Here is a 20,848-nt window from a genome sequence, read left to right on the forward strand (position 1 = left end):
GCGCCAGTCCAGCCACCTCTGACCTGTAACCACTTCTCTCAGGGCTATCCAGAGCACTCCCGCCAAACTCTCACCTCTCAGCTCACACACTCTTCGTGGTTTCCTACCTTCATTCCCGTACAGGGCGTGGTCCTTCTTACTTATCTAAAGGGCTGAATTTAGGAGACTTTTTACCCAGGGGCAAAAGGCTCCTAGGGTAATGGGATGGATGGTGGCCCAGGTGCATTTTCCAGGGCCTGGGTTCTCCAGATCCCGTGGCTTCTGTTGAGTGGAGGCAACTTTGCTCTGTGTGAACCTCGCCCCTGTCCCTCGGCTGGGTGCTCCTGTCCCTCGGCCGGGCACCCTTGGCAGGAAGCAGGACTCCCATTCTCACCCTAACTTAGACTGTCCTCTGAGTCAGCTCCTCTCCAAGACGGGAGTGGGCAGCCCTGGGCAGTCTTCTGGCCCCCTTGCTAAAGTGAGAGGCAGGAAGCTGGGGCTGCCCTCCAGACAGCCAGGGTGGGAACTCTGAAAAACAGCTCCTCTAAACGGAAGCAGGGCTCCCCAGTTCCACTTGGCACCCCCTCCCACAAGGCCCTTTCTTCCTGAGGACCCCAGATCCCTACCCCTTCCCCAGCAGCCTTTGGGCCCCCACCTCTCTCTGATGTCCGTGGGTCCTCAGCCCAGGGTGAGCTGCAGTCAGGCGGGGTGGGACGGGCAGGCCAGAGGTCAGCCAGCTCCTAGCAGAGAAGAGCCAGCCAGACCCCAACCCTGTCTCTTGTCCATGCCCTTTGTGATTTCAGTCTTGGTAGACTTGTATTTGGAGTTTTGTGCTTCAAAGTTTTTGTTTTTGTTTGTTTGGTTTTTGTTTTGAGGGGGTGGGGGGGATACAGAGCAGCTGATCAATTTGTATTTATTTATTTTAACATTTTACTAAATAAAGCCAAATAAAGCCTCTCAGCCTCTTGGTGTTGGGTTTGGGGCAGGGGAGGGTGGGCAGGACACATTCCAGTCCCAGCCTCTGCCCTCCCTGACTGGCTGGCTGAGGGTTGGGGGAGTGCTTGCCCTTAAGGGCCCAGGCCCTCCTGTGACCCCAGCTGGATGTAGCACCTCCCTTATGCACTGACACCCTAGCCCCAGAGTGCCCCTGCTCCCCCAAACCAGGAGGAACACAAAAAGGATTTTTTAAAACTTTAATTATGAAAAAGGGATGAACGATTGAAGATGGGGGAACCAGCCCCAAACTGGCTGGGGCAGAGGGAGACCAGACCCCAGCCAAACAATAGCAGCAAGGGGAAGACCCCACCCCACAGATGCTCAGCCCCAGCCCTTCCCAGAGACCTTAAATAATTTAAATAGCAGGGATGGTGGAGGGCAGGCCGGGTTGCCCTGGTGTCTGCCCAATGCTAAGACAAGGGGCAGTGCCCGCCCAGCCTCAGCCTCAGTCTCGGGCGGGGCTCTGGGGCTGCTGCAGGGCCGGGAGGTATTTGAGGGCAGCAGCCCCATGGTGGCGGGACAAGTCCTGGTGGAATTCGTCCTTGAGGGCCTGGAGGCAGTCACGATAGGTGGGGCTGGAGCGGAAGCGGGAGATGTCCAGGCTTGGAGCATGGGGCAGATGGATGGTGAAGGCCTCGGGCAGCACCAGGAGCTCATATTCCTGCAGGGTGGGGCAGAGGAGCAGTGGCTGCCTGGCTTGCCTGGCCTGCGGGGAAGGTGCAGCTCCCGAAAACAGGCTTACCCTGTAGCCCCTGAGAGCTAAAGCAAGGGCCAAAGGGCAGATGATTTTAGTTCTACAGAAGGAGGATATTTGTAACAGTGCCGCCTAGCAGTGTGGTCCCCCATGCAGGTGTCATGAGTTCCCTGGACCTGGAGGTGCTCGAATCAAAGGTGGTGGCAGCAAGCTGCCCTCCTCACCTGGGCATCCAGCTCCACAATGTGAGCCACCTTGTTCCAGCCGAAGCCCACAAAGCGAGGGTCATAGCGGGGACAGTCACGTGGCACCACCACGTAGGGTTCATAGTCGGCCGCCCATTGTACACGGTACGGGGCCTGAGCTTCCCGCCAGCGGGCATAGTCTGTGGGTGCGTGGCCCCGGGGCCACTCGTGGTACCTGTGCAGCAGGGTCAGGTGGGAGCCAGGCTGAGGCTAGGAGCTTGTGGGTAGTGGGGGCCAGTGTGGGCAAGTGAGTGGAGTGGGCAGAGAAGTAGCCTCTCCTACCTGAAGGTGTAGAGAGCGCCCACATCCAGCAAGGCCAGCAGCTCCACCTTGGAATGGGGGAAGCTGAAGCGGTAGTGCAGGGTCTCGAATGCCGGCACCACCAGCGCTGCCTTTCGCTGGCTGCCCAGCCCCAGCTGCTCAATGGAGGCCCTGAGGAGGAGCACCCATGAGCAGGGGAGAAGAGTGGAGCCTCCAGGACTGGGCCAGTGACCCTCATCAGGGCGTTAGCCACAGGACCCGTCCACCATGGGCCATCTTGTCCAATGCTATGGGTGGATACAACCACAGGTGGAGCTGCTGTTGAAGCTGGCCCTGGCTTCCCTGTTGACAGCCTAGAGAAACAGCCTAATACAAACCCCACTTGACAGAGGCCACTGAGGCCCAGAAAGGAGCAGGGACATGGAAGCCTGGGGTCCCACGTGTGCCCTGTCCACATCTACCCCATACACTGTTCCCCTCCCTGCCTGCTGGCCCACCTGAGGTAGTCGTAGAGAGAATAGGCAGGCAGGAAGTCAATGTCACTGAGGAAGACATAAGGTGTGAGGGCCTGGGCCAAGGCCACGTTGCGGAGCTGGTTGACAGGGTACAGGGGCCCCTCACGGTACACCACGTGGTAGGCCACGTCCTGCCGGGCAGCAAGCACTGGTGAGGCCTCGATGAAACGCAGGAACTGCTGAGCTTCTGCATCTGTCAGGTACAAGGCCAGGCTCATGGGGCCAGGCCAGTGCCTGCACAGGGCTTCCAACATCTGCAGCCTATGGGGAGGGGGAGGTCAGCACAGCTCTGCCCTTCTTGCACAGCTCAGGGAGGCCTGGAAAACCGCCCCAGTTAGCTGCTGCTGCCACCTCCTCAAGTGACTTACTGAGCACCCTTCAAATACTTACAGAGCCAATCTGATTGAATCTTCACAACTACCCCCACCAGGTGGGTACTTTCTCATTTGAGAGAGAAAACAAAGGGCCAGAGATACGAAGACTTGCCCATGGTCCCACAGCGACCGAGGGACAGCTCCGGGCATCTGAATGACTCCAGAGCCCAAGCTCTTTCCACCATATCCAATGTCTCCAACTTCTGGAACTCCCTGAGGGCCAGGCAGCTCACTACCACGGCATCAGGTTGCCAGATGGAACCCCCTCTCAGAAATGTCCAACCCAGCCCATGCCATACTCCCTGGGCTGCCCTCTGCACCCTCACCGGTCCATGGACAGCTGGGCCACAAGGGTGACATCGTGAGGCCGGGGGGGTGGCGGCTCATGGGGCAGGAAAGTGACGTGCACACGGTGCACAGTGAGCTGCTGCTGCCGGAATTCAAAGCAGGGGTCTTCCTCGTCGAGTTGTGCCAGGGCCTGCTGCAACTGAGGGGATAAGGGGTGACAAGGACCAGGGGTAGGGCAGAATGACACATCCCCCAGACAAGGCTGGGCCCCACCAAAGCAGAGAGGAGCAGGGGAAGGTAGCTCCTTCGCACCTGCTCAGCACCAGGCGGGGGCTGGCTGGGGCACCCAAAGAGCTCTCTCCGCAGCAGGTTCCCATCGTACTCCAGGAAGGTCAGGTAGAAATTGCGGAAGAATTCCACATGCTTGTTCTTCACCTGAAGCTTCTTTGGCGAGTTCCAGTGGATCACCTGGGACCCAGGAGGGTGTTGGGGCCATGGGAGCAGGGAGCAGGAGTCCCCATCCATGGCCCCCCACCACCATGCAGCCTCCTGTCCCACTCACCTTGAGGTCAGACGCCGCAGAGTAGCAGCGCTCGGCCAGTGTGTGATCTGACAGCTGCACGTTCCAGACGCAAGGCAGAGGCTGCACTAGCCCCGGATGCTCCTTGATCACAGCGTTGAAGATGTCCTGAGCAGAGACACCCATGACACCCCAGCCCCCAGCCTGCCACACCCCACCTGGCAAGGCTTCCCCAGACCTGGTCAGCCAGTGAGGTGGCAGGCAGGGTAAGGAGCTCCCGCCTGGCCGTCAGCCTCCACATCTGCTCCCAGCCAGCCTGCCGGAGCCGGTCCAGCCGCAGTAGGATCACACCTGCCAATGAAGAGATGCTGTCATGCCCACCTGGGACGACCAGCTCCTGGGGGACATGGGGGTCACGAAGGTATCCTTTGTTTTTTGACTTATTGGTATTTTCTGACTGTTCAGACATGATCATGGACTACCACTTGTTTTTTGTTGTTGTTGTTTTGTTTTGTTTTTTAGAGACAGGGTCTTGCTTTGTCACCCAGGCTAGAGTGGTGCAGTGGCACAATCACGGCTCACCGCAGCCTTGAGTTCCCAGGCTCAAGCAAACCTCCCATCTCAGCACCCCACCACAATCCCCACCAACTAGCTGGGACTGCAGGTATGCCACCACACCTATTCTTTTTATTTATTTACTTATTTATTTATGAGATAGAGTCTCGCTCTATTGCCAAGGCTGGAGTGCAGTGGTGTGAACTCGGCTCACTGCAACCTCCGCCTCCTGGGTTCAAGTGATTCTCCCTCCTCAGCCTCCCAAGTAGCTGGGATTACAGGTATGTGACACGACCCCCGGCTAATTTTTGTATTTTTAGTGTAGATAGGGTTTCACCATCTACACATCACCATGTTGGCCAGGTTGGTCTCGAACTCCTGACCTCAAGTAATCTGCCCACCTTGGCCTACCAAAGTGCTGGGATTACAGGCATGAACCACCACGCCTGGCCAATTTTTTAATGTTTGTAGAGACAAGGGTCTCACTATGTTGCCAAGGCTGTTCTCGAACTCATGGGCTCAAGCGATTCTCCCACCTTAGCCTCCCAAAGTGCTGGGATTACAGGCATGAACCATTGCACCCAGCTTGCTCGTAGACTACTTTTGTCAACAGTCAGTCCTCTTGGGGGTGAAGAGGAGGCGCTGTCCAGCTTACAGAGCACATCCATGGCCGACTTCTCACATTGGTGAGCCCAGGGCTGTTAAAATTATCCTCCATTTAATGGACGAGAAAACTGAGGCTCAGAGGGTGCAGGAGAGCTGGCCAAAGTCATCCAGCACACACAGGACTGTTGGAACTGCTGTCTGTTTCTTCATCCAGGGTTCTTTTCACAGCAATGTTCTTCCTGGGGGGCTTCCTAGCATTCTTTGCCCCACCCAACCCCAGGGGCCCAAGGACCAGCAGACCACCCCCCCTGCCTCCCCTCACCACTGTCCCCACCTGTGTTAAATCCTCGGCCCAAGGCAGGCCAGGGCCTGTGGTTCTTCCAGAGGTTGCCCAGGTACCAGTCACTCTGGTTCTCCACGAGACCGATCGCCTGCGTGTCTGGGAGGGGAGGGCATAAGGGAGCTGAGGCTGCCACAGGACCTGGGCTCAGGGCTAGATGCAGGGGTTGTGGGCAGGCCAGGCAGGCTCCCAGGCCTCTCACCAGAAAAGTGAGCAAAGAGTGCCCAGAGCTCCGAGATGTCAGAGGCGAAGGTGACATCCGTGTCCAGGACAATGACGTGGGCCAGCTCAGCGGGCAAGGCGCTGGGCAGCACCAGCTTCATTAGCCCATAGAGGCCGGAGTAGTGCTTGTTGGGGATCCAGGAGACCTGGGACTGTGTGGGGGAAAGGCAGGGGATGAGATGGCAGAGGGGCCTATGAGCACCAGAACACATGCTTGGAGTGACACAGAGGAGAGGGGGTAAACCCCAAAAAGAGAGGGGTTTGCGCTTCAGTAGGTGGATGGGACTGAGGATTCTCTTCTCCAACCCCACCACGCCCTGGAGAGAGGAAAGCGGTGGACACAGCTAGGGGGAGTGGGGAAGGGCTGGGCCCCTGCCTTGAGCTCATCAGCGTTGTAAAAGCTGACACGGACAGCAGGCACCATCCACGTGTGGAAGAGCATCTCCAGGATGTTTCTGGCCACGGCATCAGTTACCAAGTGGAGGTGCAGTGGATTTTTCCTTTTGGGTGGGCAGAGAGGAAGCCTGAGAGGCCCCAGCAGGAGCAACATGGGACAGCCCCACCCTGAGGGGCGTACAGATGGAAGCGCCATCTGCAAAGAGCTTTTGCACGCCCAGCTCAGGATGTTCTTACAACTGCCCTTCAAGGGAGGAAGAGGACACTGTCCCCACGTCACAGATGAGGAAGCTGAAGCTCTGAGACCAGCAGCGTGTCCCAGACTTTGTCCCTTCCCCACTCCTGACCCTCCTCCACGGACACCTGGCTGTACCTGTAGAAGAGCATGGACTTCACCAGGGTGATGACGTCTCGGCTGGAGTTATGCCCCGCACACACGATGGCCACATGCAAGAGCTGGGGAGGGACGCCCAGGTCGGCAGCAGGCCCCCCTTCGCGAGGCGGTGAGGACCCATGGTTGAGCTGCCCCACCCCGCAGCAGAGACGGCGAGAGTGTGCTGACGGGGCAGCAGGAGCCAACCCTTCATTTCAAATGGGGAAACTGAGGTCGGGAGCAGAGAAGTTGCACGTCCGAGGCGCGCCCCAGCCGGCTGGCCAGTGCTGGACAGACGCCAGGTGTTGTGATTCTCGTAGCTGTCCAAGAGGCTGGGCTGGGGGTCGGCGCCCCCGGGACTCCCGCCGCCGGGGCCGCGCGCACCTACCTCGCACTTGGACGGCCGCGGCGGCGGCGGGCCGCAGTCGGAGCGGTTGTGGTCCCCGGGGCCAGCCCCCGGGTCTCCGTCGAGGGCGGCGGCTCTCCGCAGCCTCCCGTCTGGGGGGACACGTGGCATGAGCGGGCCGGGGAAGCATCCCGGGGCCCCGGCTCGCCCGCCCCGCTTGCGGCGCTCACACCCCAGATCCCCACCGAACAGGAGGAATCCGAGCAGCAGCAGCAGCAGCAACAGCGCGGCGGCCCCCAGCGCCCGGGGGCGCCCTCGGGGCAGCATGGCCGCCGACGGGGGCGCTCAGGGAGGGGCGCGACCCGGGGCTGCAGGCTCCATCGCGGGCCCTGCGGACCGAGGGGAGAGATAGGAGACTCAGCCCTGGGCGGCGGGGCCCGACGGCCGGGTTGTACGGCTCGCGCCAAGCCCTCCCTCACCTGCTCCAGCGGCTCCCCGGCCGGGCCCTGCGCTCGCCGCCTTCTGCCAGGGTGCGGGGACCGGGAGAGAGGCGCGGGCCGGTCCCGCCCCCGACCTGGGCTCAGGTTTCATCTCGGCAGGGCTGAGCGCGAAGGGGCGGGGTGACCCCCCCGGGGTCCTTGCCCCGCCCCCTGCGCCAGCGTCCGACGGTTCCCCAACCCGCGAGGAGCCCCCGAAGACTCCTTCTGGGCTGAGTTTCCCACCAGGACGCGGGGAGGGCTGGGGAAGCTGGAGCAGCCACCCGCGAAGGCCCAGGCCCCGCTACCTGCCCTGCCCCCGCTCTGGGGCCCCGTCTCCTCCCCTCATTCCCCAAGGGGAGGGGCCAGTGTCCCCGGGCCGGGGATCAAAGACACGGCCGGAGTTCGACACCAGGGAGGGGGAGGGGGCTGGAATGCAGGCCGCAGGGGTCCGGGACACCTGCTCTGGGGACAGGGGCGGAGCCGGCCGACACCTGCCCCAGAGCCGCCAGGCACCTGAAGCCTTCGCCTAACTCCCCCACTCTCAGTCCAGGTGGCCTAGCCAGGCCCTGCCGGCGCCTCCAGGACAAAGCGCCCTTGTGAAGGCCGCCTCCCGCCCGGGAGCTGGCGAGGGGCCCCAGACGCGGGCGGCCTAAACTGCCTGGGCTGGGCCGGGGATCCCCACTCTTGTCCAAATCGTCGTGATTGTGCCGGGGCGACCCGGCCTGGAGCTCATCTTTCCTCCCTCTCCCCTCGCACCCCATAGCAGGCCAGGGAAGGGGTGGAGGGCGCTTTGGACCCTAAACCAGAACAGCGTGCCAGGCCCTGTGCTAAGGGTTTAACTACCCTCGATTAATCCTATGATGCGGGCTGATTCTCCCCCAGAGAGTTTAAGTGACCTGTTAGACAGGAACACCCTTCGGCCCCTCCCGTCTCAAGCGGCCCCACTCATCCCCCTTCCCCAGGCTCAGCGCTGCAGAAGCAGCTTTCTTGCTCCTCCTCCGGAAGGGTCTCCCGCCCCAGGACATGCCCTTGACGTTCCTTCTGGCAGCGGAGCCTCCCAGGGCTGGCTAGCACTCATGGAAAGTTGAAGTTGTTTGCTTGTTTATTGCTGGTCTGCCTCCCAGAATGTAAGCTGCTCACCGGACTGGAACCTTGTCTGTCCAGTCCCCAGTGCCCAACCAGGGCCTGCACATACCAAGTGCTCAATACATGTGGAAAGTGAATTGGAATGAGAATCTCCCTCCCATGACCCTGGAAAGGGGGTTCAGTCTGTGTCCTTTGCCCAACTTCTGGCTGCAAAAAGTGAGGCAAACTCAAAAGAAGCTGTGGAACGGCCGGGCGCGGTGGCTCAAGCCTGTAATCCCAGCACTTTGGGAGGCCGAGACGGGCGGATCACAAGGTCAGGAGATCGAGACCATCCTGGTTAACACGGTGAAACCCCGTCTCTACTAAAAAATACAAAAAACTAGCCAGGCGAGGTGGCAGGCGCCTGTAGTCCCAGCTACTCGGGAGGCTGAGCCAGGAGAAAGGTGTAAACCCGGGAGGCGGAGCTTGCAGTGAGCTGAGATCTGGCCACTGCACTCCAGCCTGGGCGACAGAGCTAGACTCCGTCTCAAAAAAAAAAAAAAAAAAAAAAAAAAGAAGCTGTGGAAAGCAGCCCAGCCTGAGACCCCCCAGTCTCCTCCTCTGTGAGGCCAGGAGCCTTCCTCTGGAAGATGGGGAAGGTCAGGCTTTGGGTCTCTGGAGGGCAGGGATAATGGTTGCTATGGAGACTGACGGCGGCTCCTTGTATACCCGGGAATTGAGAAGGGCCATGCAAGGGCCACTCAGGCATCTGGAGCTTGAGCCTCCAGCCTCCCTGACCTTCATCTCTAGCCTAAAGTTGGGGTGGGGGAACGTGATTCCCTCTCCAGGACCCTCAACAGAGACTGTTTGTGGGGGTTAAACATGTGGGACCAGGCCAGGGATCCCAGCACTTTGGAAGGCCAAGGCGGGTGAATTGCTTGAGACCAGGAATTCGAGACTAGCCTGGTCAATGTGGCCAAACTCTATGTCTACAAAAAATACAAAAATTAGCCGGGTGTGGTGGCATGCGCCTACTACTCGGGAGGCTGAGGTAGGAGGATTACCTGAACCCAGGAGGTCAAGGCTGCTGTGAGCCATAATCATACCGCTGCACTCCAGCCTGGGTGACAGAGACCTTGTCTCTAAATACAAACAAACAAACACCATGTGGGACCCGCTAGAGCACACACACAGTTGGGGGCTGGCCCAGGATGCATCTTCAGTAAAGGGGCCGGGGGAGTCAGTGCAGGAAGCTGGGTCTGCAGATCTCACTGTGGTCACTCACAATGCTGGCCCTTCTTCTGGCTCAGCCTCACCACTCAGGGAAACTGAAGTGCTGAGATGCCTTCTAGGCCCCCAAGGGGTTGTTCTAGGGGCGTGGAGGGAGAAAGAGACAAGTATGGGCATATAAATGGGTGCTGTTCCTCTTGGCCTAAGACCCATTTTGACCCAGCTCTGCCCAGGACTTTGCTGTATGACCTTAGACCAGTGAGGCTCCCTCTCTGGGCCTCTGGTACTCTCATCTGTACATGTTGGACTGGTCTACCTCTCTTCCCCTGTGACTTGGGGCAAATTGAAGGAGATATGATACAGCTCAACCTGCCCAAAAATCCTTCCAGCCCAACAAGACGGCCAAGTCCAGGCAGGGGGCCAGGGAGCAGGGGAGGGGCCACCCTAGGAGCCTCCTGCACACACGGCAACTCTTTGTCTCTGGGGCCTAATCAGGCTTGGGATCTAGAGAGGAAATTCAGGCAGACCTGCTGCTGCCAACCTGGCTGGGCCCATGCTCCCCCTCCCAGTTCTGGAGGGAGGGAAGAGAAACTGGTTCCAGCCCAAGCCCCTACCTATTCTGTCCTGGGGAGTCGGCCCCTCTCCCCTCCACACCTTGCTCTCCTCAGAAACAGGACCTCCAGCCCAAGGAGTGCTGAAGAACCTCAAATTCTCCCTCCACACCCTCTCCACAGCTGCAGAGGGAGGGCTGGAGGAGTGGCCAACCTGGAGGTTTGAGGAACAAGTTCATTAAGATGTTGGAGCATGGTGGCTCATACCTAGCACTTTGGGAGGCTGAGGCAGGCAGATCACCTGAGGTCAGAAGTTCGAGACCAGCCTGGCCAACATGGTGAAACTTCATCTCTACTAAAAATACAAAAATTAGTTGGGCGTGGTGGCGGGTGCCTGTAGGCCCAGCTAATTGGGAGGCTGAGGCAGGAGAATCGCTTGAACCTGGGAGGCAGAGGTTGCAGTGAGCTGAGATTGCACCATTGCACTCCAGCTGGGCGACAGAGTGAGACTCCGTCTCAAAAACAACCAAACAAACAAAAAACAAGGTGGGGCAGAGGAAAGGAGAAGGAGCCTCACCTTGAGGGCCCTGAGCCTAGGTCCTAATCCCAGTTGCTAACTGGCCTCATGACCAAGGAGCCTCAACATGTCACAGTTCTTGTGGGCTGTGGGCAGTAGGAGAGAGGTCACTGCCACTGGAGACCTGCGTTGTGGCCCGTTTGGCCAGTGCCTTGCTGTGCCATGTGGGACAAATCCTTTCCCCTCCTTATTGGCCTCTAATTTCCCATCTGTGAACAGTTCATGGCAACTTAGGGTTGCTGGGAGGAGGGTAAGCAAGCCTGGCACCCAGAGGGTGGCCAGAAATGATGTCGACAATGCCCATGACCACCTCCTCCCTGGTCACCTTTCCCTGCGTCGTCGTTCTTTGATGTGAGTAGAGGGCAGCTCTAATCCCCCACCTGATAGAGAAGAAAACTAAGCTATGGAGTAGGGTGGGGTGAGGCAGTGGAAGGAAGGCTGTGGTTTCCTGGTGAGGTGTAATGCTTAGACCTGGTCTCTAAAAAGAAAATTAAAGTTAAAAAAAAAAATGAATAAAAAGAAACCGCCTAGTCTCTGAGGTCAGAAAAGACCAGCACTCAAATTTTGGCCGGGCGTTCTTAAACGGATGTTTTCTTCATCTGGAGATATCTGGTGGAGAGGATTAGATAAAATAATGCATTACTGCCGGGCGCGGTGGCTCAAGCCTATAATCCCAGCACTTTGGGAGGCCGAGACGGGCGGATCACGAGGTCAGCAGATCGAGACCATCCTGGCTAACACGGTGAAATCCCGTCTCTACTAAAAATACAAAAAAAACTAGCCGGGCGAGGTGGCGGGCCCCTGTAGTCCAGCTACACGGGAGGCTGAGGCAGGAGAATGGCGTAAACCCGGGAGGCGGAGCTTGCAGTGAGCTGAGATCCGGCCACTGCACTCCAGCCTGGGCGACAGAGCGAGACTCCGTCTCAAAAAAAAAAGCATTACTATTACTATTCTCAGGGTACCATAAATCCGCTGGCCCACTGCTTCACCCTTGCCACGCCCCTTTCCCCGCAGCCAATCAGCGGCTGCCTCCCCAGAGCGCCCGTTCCCTCCACCACTCGCCGCAGCTCTCCTGATGCCACCCGTTCCAGGGAGGCTGCTTGGTTTGGGAAGGTATTCCGCAGGAGTCGCCCCCTCCCTTGGGGCGCAGCTGAGGACTGCGAGGTGCGTCCGAGGGCCGAAAAGCTGAGATCGATTCTGAGTTCAAGGATCAAGTCTGCCCTCAAACCATTTTACAGATCGGGAAATCCGAGACCCAGAGAAGGGACACTCCCGCCCAAGGGCCCCCTAGCCGAGAGAAGCCCGGGCCAGGGCTTTCTTCGCGTACGTGGGAATGCAGGCTCGCGCCCTTGGGGGGCACAGTGCATACGGGAGCTGGGGCCGAAACCCAGCACAACCTGTGCTGTCTAGGGGATCCAGACGGCACTAGGGGCTGGACTCCTTACTGCCTCAGTTTCCCCGGCACTACCTTTGTTGAGGAAACGGAGATGGGGATACTGGCCGAACGCGCGCCTTCTGAGACACAGTCCGACTGCATTTAGACGCCCGCATCTCTCCGAATCTGATCGAGGCTACTGTTTTCAAGAACCCGCTATCTCCCAGCCCTTTAAAGTCTGGCCCTGCCGTTCGAGTCTCTCGGCGTTCCATTGGAAAGACTCGGCGCTTCAGCTCCCTTCTCTAGAATGAACTGCTCTGACTGCCGCCCAGCTTTCCCGGAGTGTTAACTGCGCAGGTGCAAAGGCAGCCAACCCAGTAAACGGAAGAGCTGGGTGCCGATCACACTGGGCGGGTCAGGGGCGGTGAGCGTGCTAACCAATGACTTGAGGGAGTAGGGGGCCGGGTTTGGGCCCTCAGTTGCTAAGCGCTACCCGAGTGGGAAGTGGTTCAAGAGATGGGGTGAAGGGTGGTTCACCGGCTCTTCAAGTCACCAGCCTTCTGGCCCGCGGAAGTTAAGCAACCGAGAGGTGGGCCTAAGACCGGAAGCAGGAAGGAGGGCGCAGGAAGCAGGGCGCCGCAGCCTGTCGTACGGCCCTTCCGTGGATCTGTTGGTGCCGAGGGCAGGATGGAGAAGCTGCGGCTCCTGGGCCTCCGCTACCAGGAGTACGTGACTCGTCACCCGGCCGCCACGGCCCAGCTGGAGACGGCAGTGCGGGGCCTCAGTTACCTGCTGGCAGGTGCCACCTTGACCTTTGATCCGTTCCTTCTGGGCCCTGACCTATGACCCCAGTGGCCCCCTTCCCTGCGGAGTCAGGGTAGTGATCGCTGTGCTTGAGAAGACCCATCCAGGTTCCCAAAGGGCGTAGGGAGGGGACGTCCGGGACCTGAAGACTAAATGTAAGGCAGATGCTCACTCACACCTCCCTCTGTACCCTCTCCCCAGGTCGATTCGCCGATTCGCACGAGCTGTCAGAGCTGGGTGAGCCGGGCTCTGGGGGTGGGGGATGGGGGATCGGCTGCCTGGCCCCAGGTGAGTTCCCCAGAGCGGGTGAACACCCCAACCCGAGGTCCTGGACTGCCCGTTAGACTCCTTGTGCTATGACTGAATCGGAACAAGGTCTGTTTTTCACTGTCCTGGGCCTTCCATGTCCCTAAGTCAAGAGACAGCCTGGGGACCTTATCTGAGTATTCACTACTGGCCAGGAGCTGGGCTAAGTACCTTTCTTACCTTTACTTGTTAATCCTCCCTACAGTCATATTAAGTGGAACTGTTGTTGTCCTCACTGTCCATTTAAGGAAGAAGTTCAGTGAGGTTACAGAACACTTACTGATGGTCCCAGAACAAAGATTCGAGTCTAGATCTCCCAGATTCCAGGATTCGCAGATTGTAACTACCTCAAGAGTGTTTGTCCAGTGACTGCTGTCACAGTCCTGAAAGAATGAAGTGGGTTTTGAAAAGCAGAGGTGAGGCCAGGTGCAGTGGCTCACGCCTGTAATCCCAGCCACTTTGGGAGGCAGAGGCGGGTGGATCGCCTGAGGTCAGGAGTTTGAGACCAGCCTGGCCAACATGGTGAAACACCATCTCTACTAAAAATACAAAAATTAGCTGGGCATGGTGGCAGGTGCCTGTAGTCCCAGCTACTTGAGAGGCTGAGGCAGGAGAATCGCTTGAACCCAGGAGGCAGAGGTTGCAGTGAGCCGAGATCGTGCCATTGCACTCCAGCCTGGGCAACAAGAGCAAAACTCTGACTCAAAAAAAAAAAAAGAAAAGAAAAAGGAAAAGTGGGCCGGGCGCGGTGGCTCAAGCCTGTAATCCCAGCACTTTGGGAGGCCGAGACGGGTGGATCACAAGGTCAGGAGATCGAGACCATCCTGGCTAACACTGAAACCCCGTCTCCACTAAAAAATACAAAAAACTAGCTGGGCGAGGTGGCAGGCGCCTGTAGTCCCAGCTACTCGGGAGGCTGAGGCAGGAGAATGGCGTAAACCCGGGAGGTGGAGCTTGCAGTGAGCTGAGATCTGGCCACTGCACTCCAGCCTGGGCGACAGAGCGAGACTCCGTCTCAAAAAAAAAAGAAAAAAGAAAAAAAGAAAAAGGAAAAGTGGAGGTGGAATAGACCCTCAGGGACAGGCTGCCGAGAGAGAAAAGGCCAGGAGGAAGGACCGCATATCTGTGGCAGTTCAGAGAGCAATGGGCAGTTGTGGACAGCTGGATGACCAGTGCCATCCGACAGGGCAGTAGCTGGCTTGTCACTGAGATTGACCCATCCTTTCTTGGTCCAACCACCCTTGTGAGATCATGTTGGGGAGAGGGGAGTGCTGAGGAAGTGGGTGGAGAGGCAGGCTGGTTTCCACATAGTCTGTGGGTGTCTGAGCAGAGCAGGTGACAGGTGATCCCTGCAGCTCTGGGCAGAAGGTGAGAGGGATGGAGGTTGCAGAGCCAGCCTCTCAAGGCCACACTCTACCCCTCAGTGTACTCCGCCTCTAACCTGCTTGTGCTGCTCAATGACGGGATCCTACGGAAGGAGCTTCGGAAAAAGTTGCCTGTGGTGAGAATTGTGCCAGGAACAGGGTGGGAAGCATGGGGACTCAGGAATGAAATAGTAGCAGCTAGCCCATGCATGCAGCACATGTCTCATGGAGTATGAGGCAGGCCTATGTCCATCTGAGCCTCAACCATCTCATTAGGGGAGCTGTAAAGTGTGAGTATTCCATCTTAGATGAAGAGACTGTCTTAGATGAAGAGACTGTCTCAGATGAAGAGAGGTAGAGTCAGCTGTTTCAGGTCCCCCAGCCTGTTAGTGGTGGAGTTGGTGTTTGAACTCACACCTGCACAGTTAGTCTTGGAAAGGGGCAGGTCCACATCTCTTGTCAGAGAAGCTCCCTCCTAGGAGAAGGGCCTGGGACTACAGGCAGCCCCCTGACTTCTTGGCCTGGGGTTCTTGCAGTCGCTGTCCCAGCAGAAGCTGCTGACATGGCTGAGCGTGCTGGAGTGCGTGGAGGTGTTCATGGAGATGGGAGCTGCCAAGGTGTGGGGCGAAGTGGGCCGCTGGCTTGTCATCGCCCTCATCCAACTGGCCAAGTAGGTTGGGATTGTGGAGGGGGTCCTGGGTCGGGGTGACGCAGGCCAACTACACAGATGGTGCTCAGCAGAGCATCCCTGACCTCCCGCCGGCTAGCCACCTCCCCACAGCCCTGACATACTCCCCAACCCAGGGCTGTACTGCGGATGCTCCTGCTGCTCTGGTTCAAGGCTGGCCTCCAGACCTCACCCCCCATCGTTCCACTGGACAGAGAGACCCAGGCACAGCCCCCGGGTGAGCTACTTCCCCAAGCCCTAGAGTGGAATGGGCTGTGGGACTAACTTGAGGATTTAGATCCAACCAGCATGAATACAGTAGTATCTGTTTTTGGAGCACACCTGACCCCACCACCTCTGTTCTCATTGCTCTGTATTCGATGAAGAAGACAGTGATGCGGCTAGGGACAAAATCAGAACACAAACCCAGTACTTGTCATGGCCAGAGTCATTCATTTTTGTGGCCTGCAGGAAGAGGGAACAGATGGGATGCTGCCAACCTTGCCTCTGGGCCTGGTTCTGTGTCCAGAGCCACAGCCTGTAGAGGCAGAAGGCAGGGCACCTGCCACATCTGTCCCTTCAAGGCTTTGAGCCCATCCTGTCAGCTTCTGGGCCTCACTCTCTGGACATTGAGTGGGGGCAGTTCATTGCCTCTCATCATGATTGTTTTGAAGGCAAAGGATTGAGAGGAGACAGCCCCTCTGGTGCTGTGGTCCCCATAGATGTGGTCAGGCTGGGCCCTCCCTGCCTTGCTTGTCCATGGGTTCCAGGAGGCTGGTTCTGGCCACAGCTATGCTGAGCTTTCCCCAGGCCAGGGAGGGCTGCAGAGTGCTTTCCTCTGTGGACAGGTCTCGTGCTGAGCCACCACCCCAGTTGTAGTTCCCTTGACTCAGCTGTTGCCATAGTAGAAGCTCATCCGTTCTCCCCTTAGCCCCTGAGCATTCACTGCATGCATGTTCTTTGCAGGCTCCGCTGGAAGCATGTCCCTCTGACTGTATGGCCTTCTGTCTATCCCTGCTAGATGGTGACCACAGCCATGGCAGCCATGAGCAGTCCTACGTGGGGAAGCGGTCAAACCGGGTGGTGCGAACCCTCCAGAACAGTAAGTGGAGGATGTGGCTGGCCTGGGCACCTAGGTGCTGTGTCTGCCTGGGCCTGAGGGACTGGCTTTGGTCAGCAGCCACCTTCCCCTGCCCCAGCCTGGGCCTGGCTCGCTCATCTGCTGCCCTTGTGTTCTAGCGCCGTCCCTGCACTCCAGGCACTGGGGAGCTCCCCAGCAGCGGGAGGGATGGCAGCAGCAGCACCACGAGGAGCTGAGTGCGACCCCCACCCCCCTGGGGCTGCAGGAGACCATCGCAGAGTTTTTGTACATTGCCCGGCCGCTGCTGCACTGTATCCTTAGCGCGGGGCAGGATAGGGCTGGCACTGTGGGCTGGGGATTGAGTGGGGGGTGCGCTGAGCAAGGTCCCTGTGCTGGAGACATCCTTGACGCCTTGGCCGTCAGTGTTCAGCCTGGGGCTGTGGGGTCAGAGGTCGTGGAAACCCTGGCTCTTGGCTGGTGTTGTGGATGTGACCAGGTGAGCCTGGGCCCGCCCGGGGCTCCACTCTCCTCTGGGCTTTCTGCTACAATCCCGGCCTCACGTAGGCAGGGCAGTAGCAGCCCCTGCTCCTCCTGTTGCTGCCCCTCTGGACACCCAGCCCATGGCTCCTCCCCTTCCGTGGGCCTAAATCATGCCCCTGGCCCTGACCATGTCCTACCTGCCTCCCAGCCTGAGCCTCCTGAGTGACAGAAGGGGCCTGACCCGGAGGGAACGGCGGGAGCTGCGGCGCCGGACCATCCTGCTGCTGTACTACCTGCTCCGCTCTCCGTTCTATGACCGCTTCTCCGAGTGAGCACCCAGGCCACCCTCAGCCAGGGAGAGGGCCGGCAGGCGGGCACTGGTGCTCCGGTCCCTGCTGGTGCCTTCCCTCCCCCACGCCTCATCCCGGCTTCACCGAGCACCCACTGTGTGTTGTCTGGGTGGCAATCAACCGATGCCAGCCATTCCGCCCACAGAGCTCTCCAGGCCATCAGGCCACTTGAGCAGGAACTTAAACATTGGTTGGCAGGAGAGGCACTGAGGGCAGGGCTGAGGGCATTGCCAGGTGGCCCACAGGGATGGCAACAGGGTGAGCGCCCATGGCCTCTAGCTCATTTCCACTTCTTCCTGCCAAATAGTTTGGCTTATCCTCACTTCTCAGAGGAGGACCTGGAGGTTCAAGGAGGTTGGGCAACTTAAAGACACCCAGCTGGCCAGTGGTAGAGCTAGATCCCAAACCCATGGTCTCCCCTGGCCTTCCCTGCCTGGCCCAGCCCCCACTCAGTCACCTGTGAGGTTCCAGAGCTCCCAGCCTCAGAGAGGCCTGCTGGGTTGAGCAGGGGGCAGCTTGGGACCAGTGCCACTGTGACTGCATGAGGTTAGGCCACAGTCTGATGGGGGAACCCTGTGCAGTGGCTGGGACTGTGAGACAGACAAGGCTCCCGGGACCCCCTTTGTCTAGGACCTAATAACTGCATAAAAACTGGCATAGGCTGGGCAGCAGTGGCTCACACCTCTAATCCTAGCACTTTGGGAGGCCAAGGCAGGAGGTTTGCTTGAGGCCAGGAGTTTGAGACTAGCCTGGGCAACCCATCTCTACAAAAAAAAAAAAGAAATTAAATTAGCCAGACATGGTGGTGTGTGCCTGTAAGTCCCAGCTATTCAGGAAGCTGAGGCATGAGGATCAGGCCAGGAGGTTGAGGCTGCAGTGAGTTATGATCACTCCATCGCACTCTAGCCTGGGTGACAGAGTAAGTCCCTGTCTCAAAAAAAACAAAACAGAAAACAACAACAATAAAACTGGCATAGTTTAGCCAGGCATGATGCCTCACGCCTGTAATCCCAACACTTTGGGAGGCCGAGGCAGGCGGATCATGAGGTCGGGAGATAGAGACCATCCTGGCTAATATGGTGAAACCCATCTTTACTAAAAATACAAAAATTAGCCAGGCGTGGTGGCAGGTGCCTGTAGTCCCAGTTACTCAGGAGGCTGAGGCAGGAGAATCGCTCGAACCCAGGAGGCTGAGGTTGCAGTGAGCCGAGATCGTGTGAGTGCATTCCAGTCTGGGTGACAAAGCAAGACACCGTCTCTTTTTTTAAAACAAAAAAAAACCTTAAGGCTGCTCCTTCCGGACTGCACCCTGGCATCTCTCTGGACCCTGCTCCCTGTCCTTTGGGGAAACAAAGGCCCGCCTTGGCCTCCTAAAGTGCTGGGATTACAGCCACTGCGCCCAGCCGGCCTTCCTCTTTTGTTTTGTTTTTTGGGATGGAGTTTCACTCTTGTTGCCCAGGCTGGCAGCGTGATCTCGGCTCACCGCAACCTCCGCCTCCCGGGTTCAAGCAATTCTCCTGCCTCAGCTTCCCAAGTAGCTGGGATTACAGGCACGCGCCACCATGTCTGGCTAATTTTGTATTTTTTAGTAGAGATGGGGTTTCTCCATGTTGGTCAGGCTGATCTCAAACTCCCGACCACAGGTGGTCCGCCCGCCTCGGCCTCCCAAAGTGCTGGGATTACAGGCGTGAGCCACTGCACCCGGCCAGCCTTCCTCTTTTCTTGCTGCTCAGACAGACACATAAGGAGCCAGGCTGCCTTCCAGATGTGTGGCCTTGGGCAAGTTATTTGATGCCCTGTGCCGCATTTCCTCACCTGTAAGGTGGGCATGATGACAGCACCCACTTTCGGGGGTTCAGTGACTAACGCATACGGCAGTGCATGGGGCGTAGTAAGCACCTAGTACTATGTATTGTCATCAGCATCCTCATCTCACCCGAGTTCCCCTGTGGAAAACCCTCATCTCTTAAAACAGGGCCTTGGCCCTTGCCCTTCCCCTGAACCAAAATGTGCCCTCCTCAGTACTGTGTCCCCTCCCGGGGTCCTGACTACTCTTGTTGGTGGCTTATGAGGTTTCCATGCAGGCCAGCGCTTCTGCCAGATTGGGGGCTTCCCGAGGGCAGGGTGGGGTTGTCTTCCCTGAACCCGCCTCCATACTGCCCGGGCGCTGCTCCACACATGACCCTCCAGAGGCCTTTGGTGTTGGATGTCAGTGGAAGTTGAAGGAGGAATGGGAGGAGGTGTTGTGGGCCAGCGGCCACCCCGAAGCTGAGCTGGTGGAGGGCGCGGAGGCCAGAGCCAACTCCAGAGGTCTCGCCTGTGTGTACCGGGCTCTGTCCTAGCTCCCAAAAAAGTCACCTTTGTTTTTGGGAATGCGCTGCATTCAAAAGCGAAGGCCTCTGGGCCTCCTGGTTTGCAGGGACCCCCCCCAACTCAACTTGCTCCCCATTTATTGCTTCCGCCAGGGCCAGGATCCTCTTCCTGCTCCAGTTGCTGGCCGACCACATCCCTGGCGTTGGCCTGGTCACAAGTAAGCTGGGGCGGGGACGTGATGGCTGTAGTGCTGGGAGGCGCATGCGTGCCCCATCTTCCTGACTCCTGTGTCTCCTTGCAATTCGATTCTTGGCACAGTCAGGAGAGGAAGTCGGGAAGTCAGGATTGGGTGGGACTACCCTGGCCAAAGCCAGGGTGGCCTGAGGAGCCAGGGGTGGCTGGAAGGAGGGTGTCCAGTGGTGGGGCGACTGTTAGACCACATCAGCTGCCAGCCTTTTTCTGGTCACAGTATCCTGGAGCAATACGGGACCATCTCATCGTGGGGGGATTCAGTGGTGGAGAAGCAGTCCACCGGGCTGCTGAGATCCTCCCTCAGCAGAGGCCCACTGGGCTTGCACTGGGTGACTGGACCTGACTCAGGCCCCTCAGTGCCTACCCTGGCTGAGCTTCCCTGGGCCTGAGGGTCCTCGTCTGTAAATGGTGCCAGAGTCCCCTGCAATGCCGCCTCCCTAGGGGCAGGGCAAGAGAGCCAGCCGGGCTCCTGGGCCGCAGGGGTGAGGTGCTGTACGTGGCGCCACAGCGCAGATTGGGGTCTGGCCCGCCCTGACGTGTCCCTCTCCCACTGCAGGGCCGCTCATGGATTACTTGCCCACCTGGCAGAAAATCTACTTCTACAGTTGGGGCTGACAGACCGCCCGGAAGGAGGGTGTGGGGAGGGGCGGGGCAGGGGGCCCCCTTCCCTAATAAAACTGACTCCAGCAGCGTCCCAGCGTGCGGCCTTTCCGTGCCTACCGGCCAGGCCCTGCACACAGCCCTGGTCGCCACCAGCGTTCTTCCCGGGACCCCCTTGACTGCGCCCTCCTGTGACGATGCCACTGCAACCCGCACCTTGTCACTGCTGGGCCAAGAAGCCTTCACTAGGAGTGGAATCCAGCCTCCTCTCCCACCGAAAGCGGTAACTTCACCTCATGGAGCCCGGGAAGCCGCTTGCCTCGGCAGCCACAGGAGCGAACACTGCTGCTCTCTCGCTGGCCCCTGGTGAGGGCAGGAAGGCTGAACCTGGGTGATGACCGAACGCTGCCCAGCGTGTCTTATGGCCGGGGCCCTCTGCCTGCCCCTGCTCTGCAGGGCCGTGTGGCTCTGGCAGCCCAAGGCCATGGTGTTGTCAGCAGCCTCCCTGTGACAGAGCCTGGTGAACAGTGAGCCTGGCTCCCACGCAAGTGGCACTTCAAGCCCTGCATCCTTGGTTGAGAGTAAAAGGCTTTTCTTCCTTAGAAAAAGGACGTCCGGCACCGGCCAGCACTGGGGAGGGAGTG

The 20,848-nt window shown here is 58.6% G+C and overlaps 2 protein-coding genes across 12 annotated transcripts; one reads left to right on the forward strand and one right to left on the reverse strand.

Moving 5' to 3' along the window:
- Positions 1-1,158: 1,158 nt before the first annotated feature.
- Positions 1,159-7,304, reverse strand: LARGE2 (LARGE xylosyl- and glucuronyltransferase 2). Of its 3 annotated transcripts, XM_009186222.3 has the most exons (15): positions 7,190-7,304; positions 6,956-7,099; positions 6,753-6,862; positions 6,365-6,447; positions 5,972-6,095; positions 5,576-5,747; positions 5,368-5,472; positions 4,111-4,223; positions 3,915-4,040; positions 3,665-3,820; positions 3,391-3,551; positions 2,673-2,951; positions 2,197-2,346; positions 1,894-2,089; positions 1,159-1,636 (listed from the first exon to the last, which is right to left on the reverse strand). In XM_009186222.3, exons 2-15 carry the CDS (start codon positions 7,035-7,037, stop codon positions 1,421-1,423), a joined length of 2,073 nt encoding a protein of 690 aa, XP_009184486.1. In that variant the 5' UTR covers positions 7,038-7,099; positions 7,190-7,304; the 3' UTR covers positions 1,159-1,420. The 3 variants fall into 3 exon arrangements, with proteins under 3 accessions (XP_009184486.1, XP_009184484.1, XP_009184483.1); XM_009186220.3 differs by having other exon boundaries at positions 2,673-2,821; positions 6,753-7,099; XM_009186219.3 differs by having other exon boundaries at positions 6,753-7,099.
- A 4,362-nt stretch (positions 7,305-11,666) lies between these two features.
- PEX16 (peroxisomal biogenesis factor 16) lies at positions 11,667-20,812 on the forward strand. Of its 9 annotated transcripts, none has more exons than XM_021925847.1 (11): positions 11,669-12,786; positions 12,993-13,079; positions 14,522-14,598; positions 14,998-15,131; positions 15,266-15,366; positions 16,150-16,230; positions 16,368-16,520; positions 16,633-16,705; positions 16,898-17,017; positions 19,505-19,569; positions 20,292-20,812. In XM_021925847.1, exons 1-11 carry the CDS (start codon positions 12,675-12,677, stop codon positions 20,381-20,383), a joined length of 1,095 nt encoding a protein of 364 aa, XP_021781539.1. In that variant the 5' UTR covers positions 11,669-12,674; the 3' UTR covers positions 20,384-20,812. The 9 variants fall into 9 exon arrangements, 6 of the variants coding, with proteins under 6 accessions (XP_009184487.1, XP_021781538.1, XP_021781539.1 ...); XM_021925848.1 differs by having other exon boundaries at positions 12,993-13,028; XM_003909981.3 differs by having other exon boundaries at positions 12,993-13,028; positions 20,161-20,806.
- Positions 20,813-20,848: the final 36 nt, after the last annotated feature.

This window comes from Papio anubis, chromosome 12 (assembly GCF_008728515.1).
Source record: "Papio anubis isolate 15944 chromosome 12, Panubis1.0, whole genome shotgun sequence".
Taxonomy (NCBI): Eukaryota; Metazoa; Chordata; class Mammalia; order Primates; family Cercopithecidae; genus Papio; species Papio anubis.

Coding starts and splice junctions, on each gene's coding strand:
- LARGE2 (XM_009186219.3), bottom strand. CDS start 7,037: ATGCTGCCCCGAGGGCGCCCCCGGGCGCTGGGGGCCGCCGCGCTGTTG. Junction 5,748..5,971: donor ACAACGCTGATGAGCTCAAG/GCAGGGGCCCAG, acceptor TCCCCCACACAG/TCCCAGGTCTCCTGGATCCC. Junction 2,952..3,390: donor GCCCAGCTGTCCATGGACCG/GTGAGGGTGCAG, acceptor CCCTCCCCATAG/GCTGCAGATGTTGGAAGCCC.
- PEX16 (XM_021925846.2), top strand. CDS start 12,675: ATGGAGAAGCTGCGGCTCCTGGGCCTCCGCTACCAGGAGTACGTGACT. Junction 12,787..12,992: donor CCTCAGTTACCTGCTGGCAG/GTGCCACCTTGA, acceptor CCCTCTCCCCAG/GTCGATTCGCCGATTCGCAC. Junction 15,132..15,265: donor GCCCTCATCCAACTGGCCAA/GTAGGTTGGGAT, acceptor TCCCCAACCCAG/GGCTGTACTGCGGATGCTCC.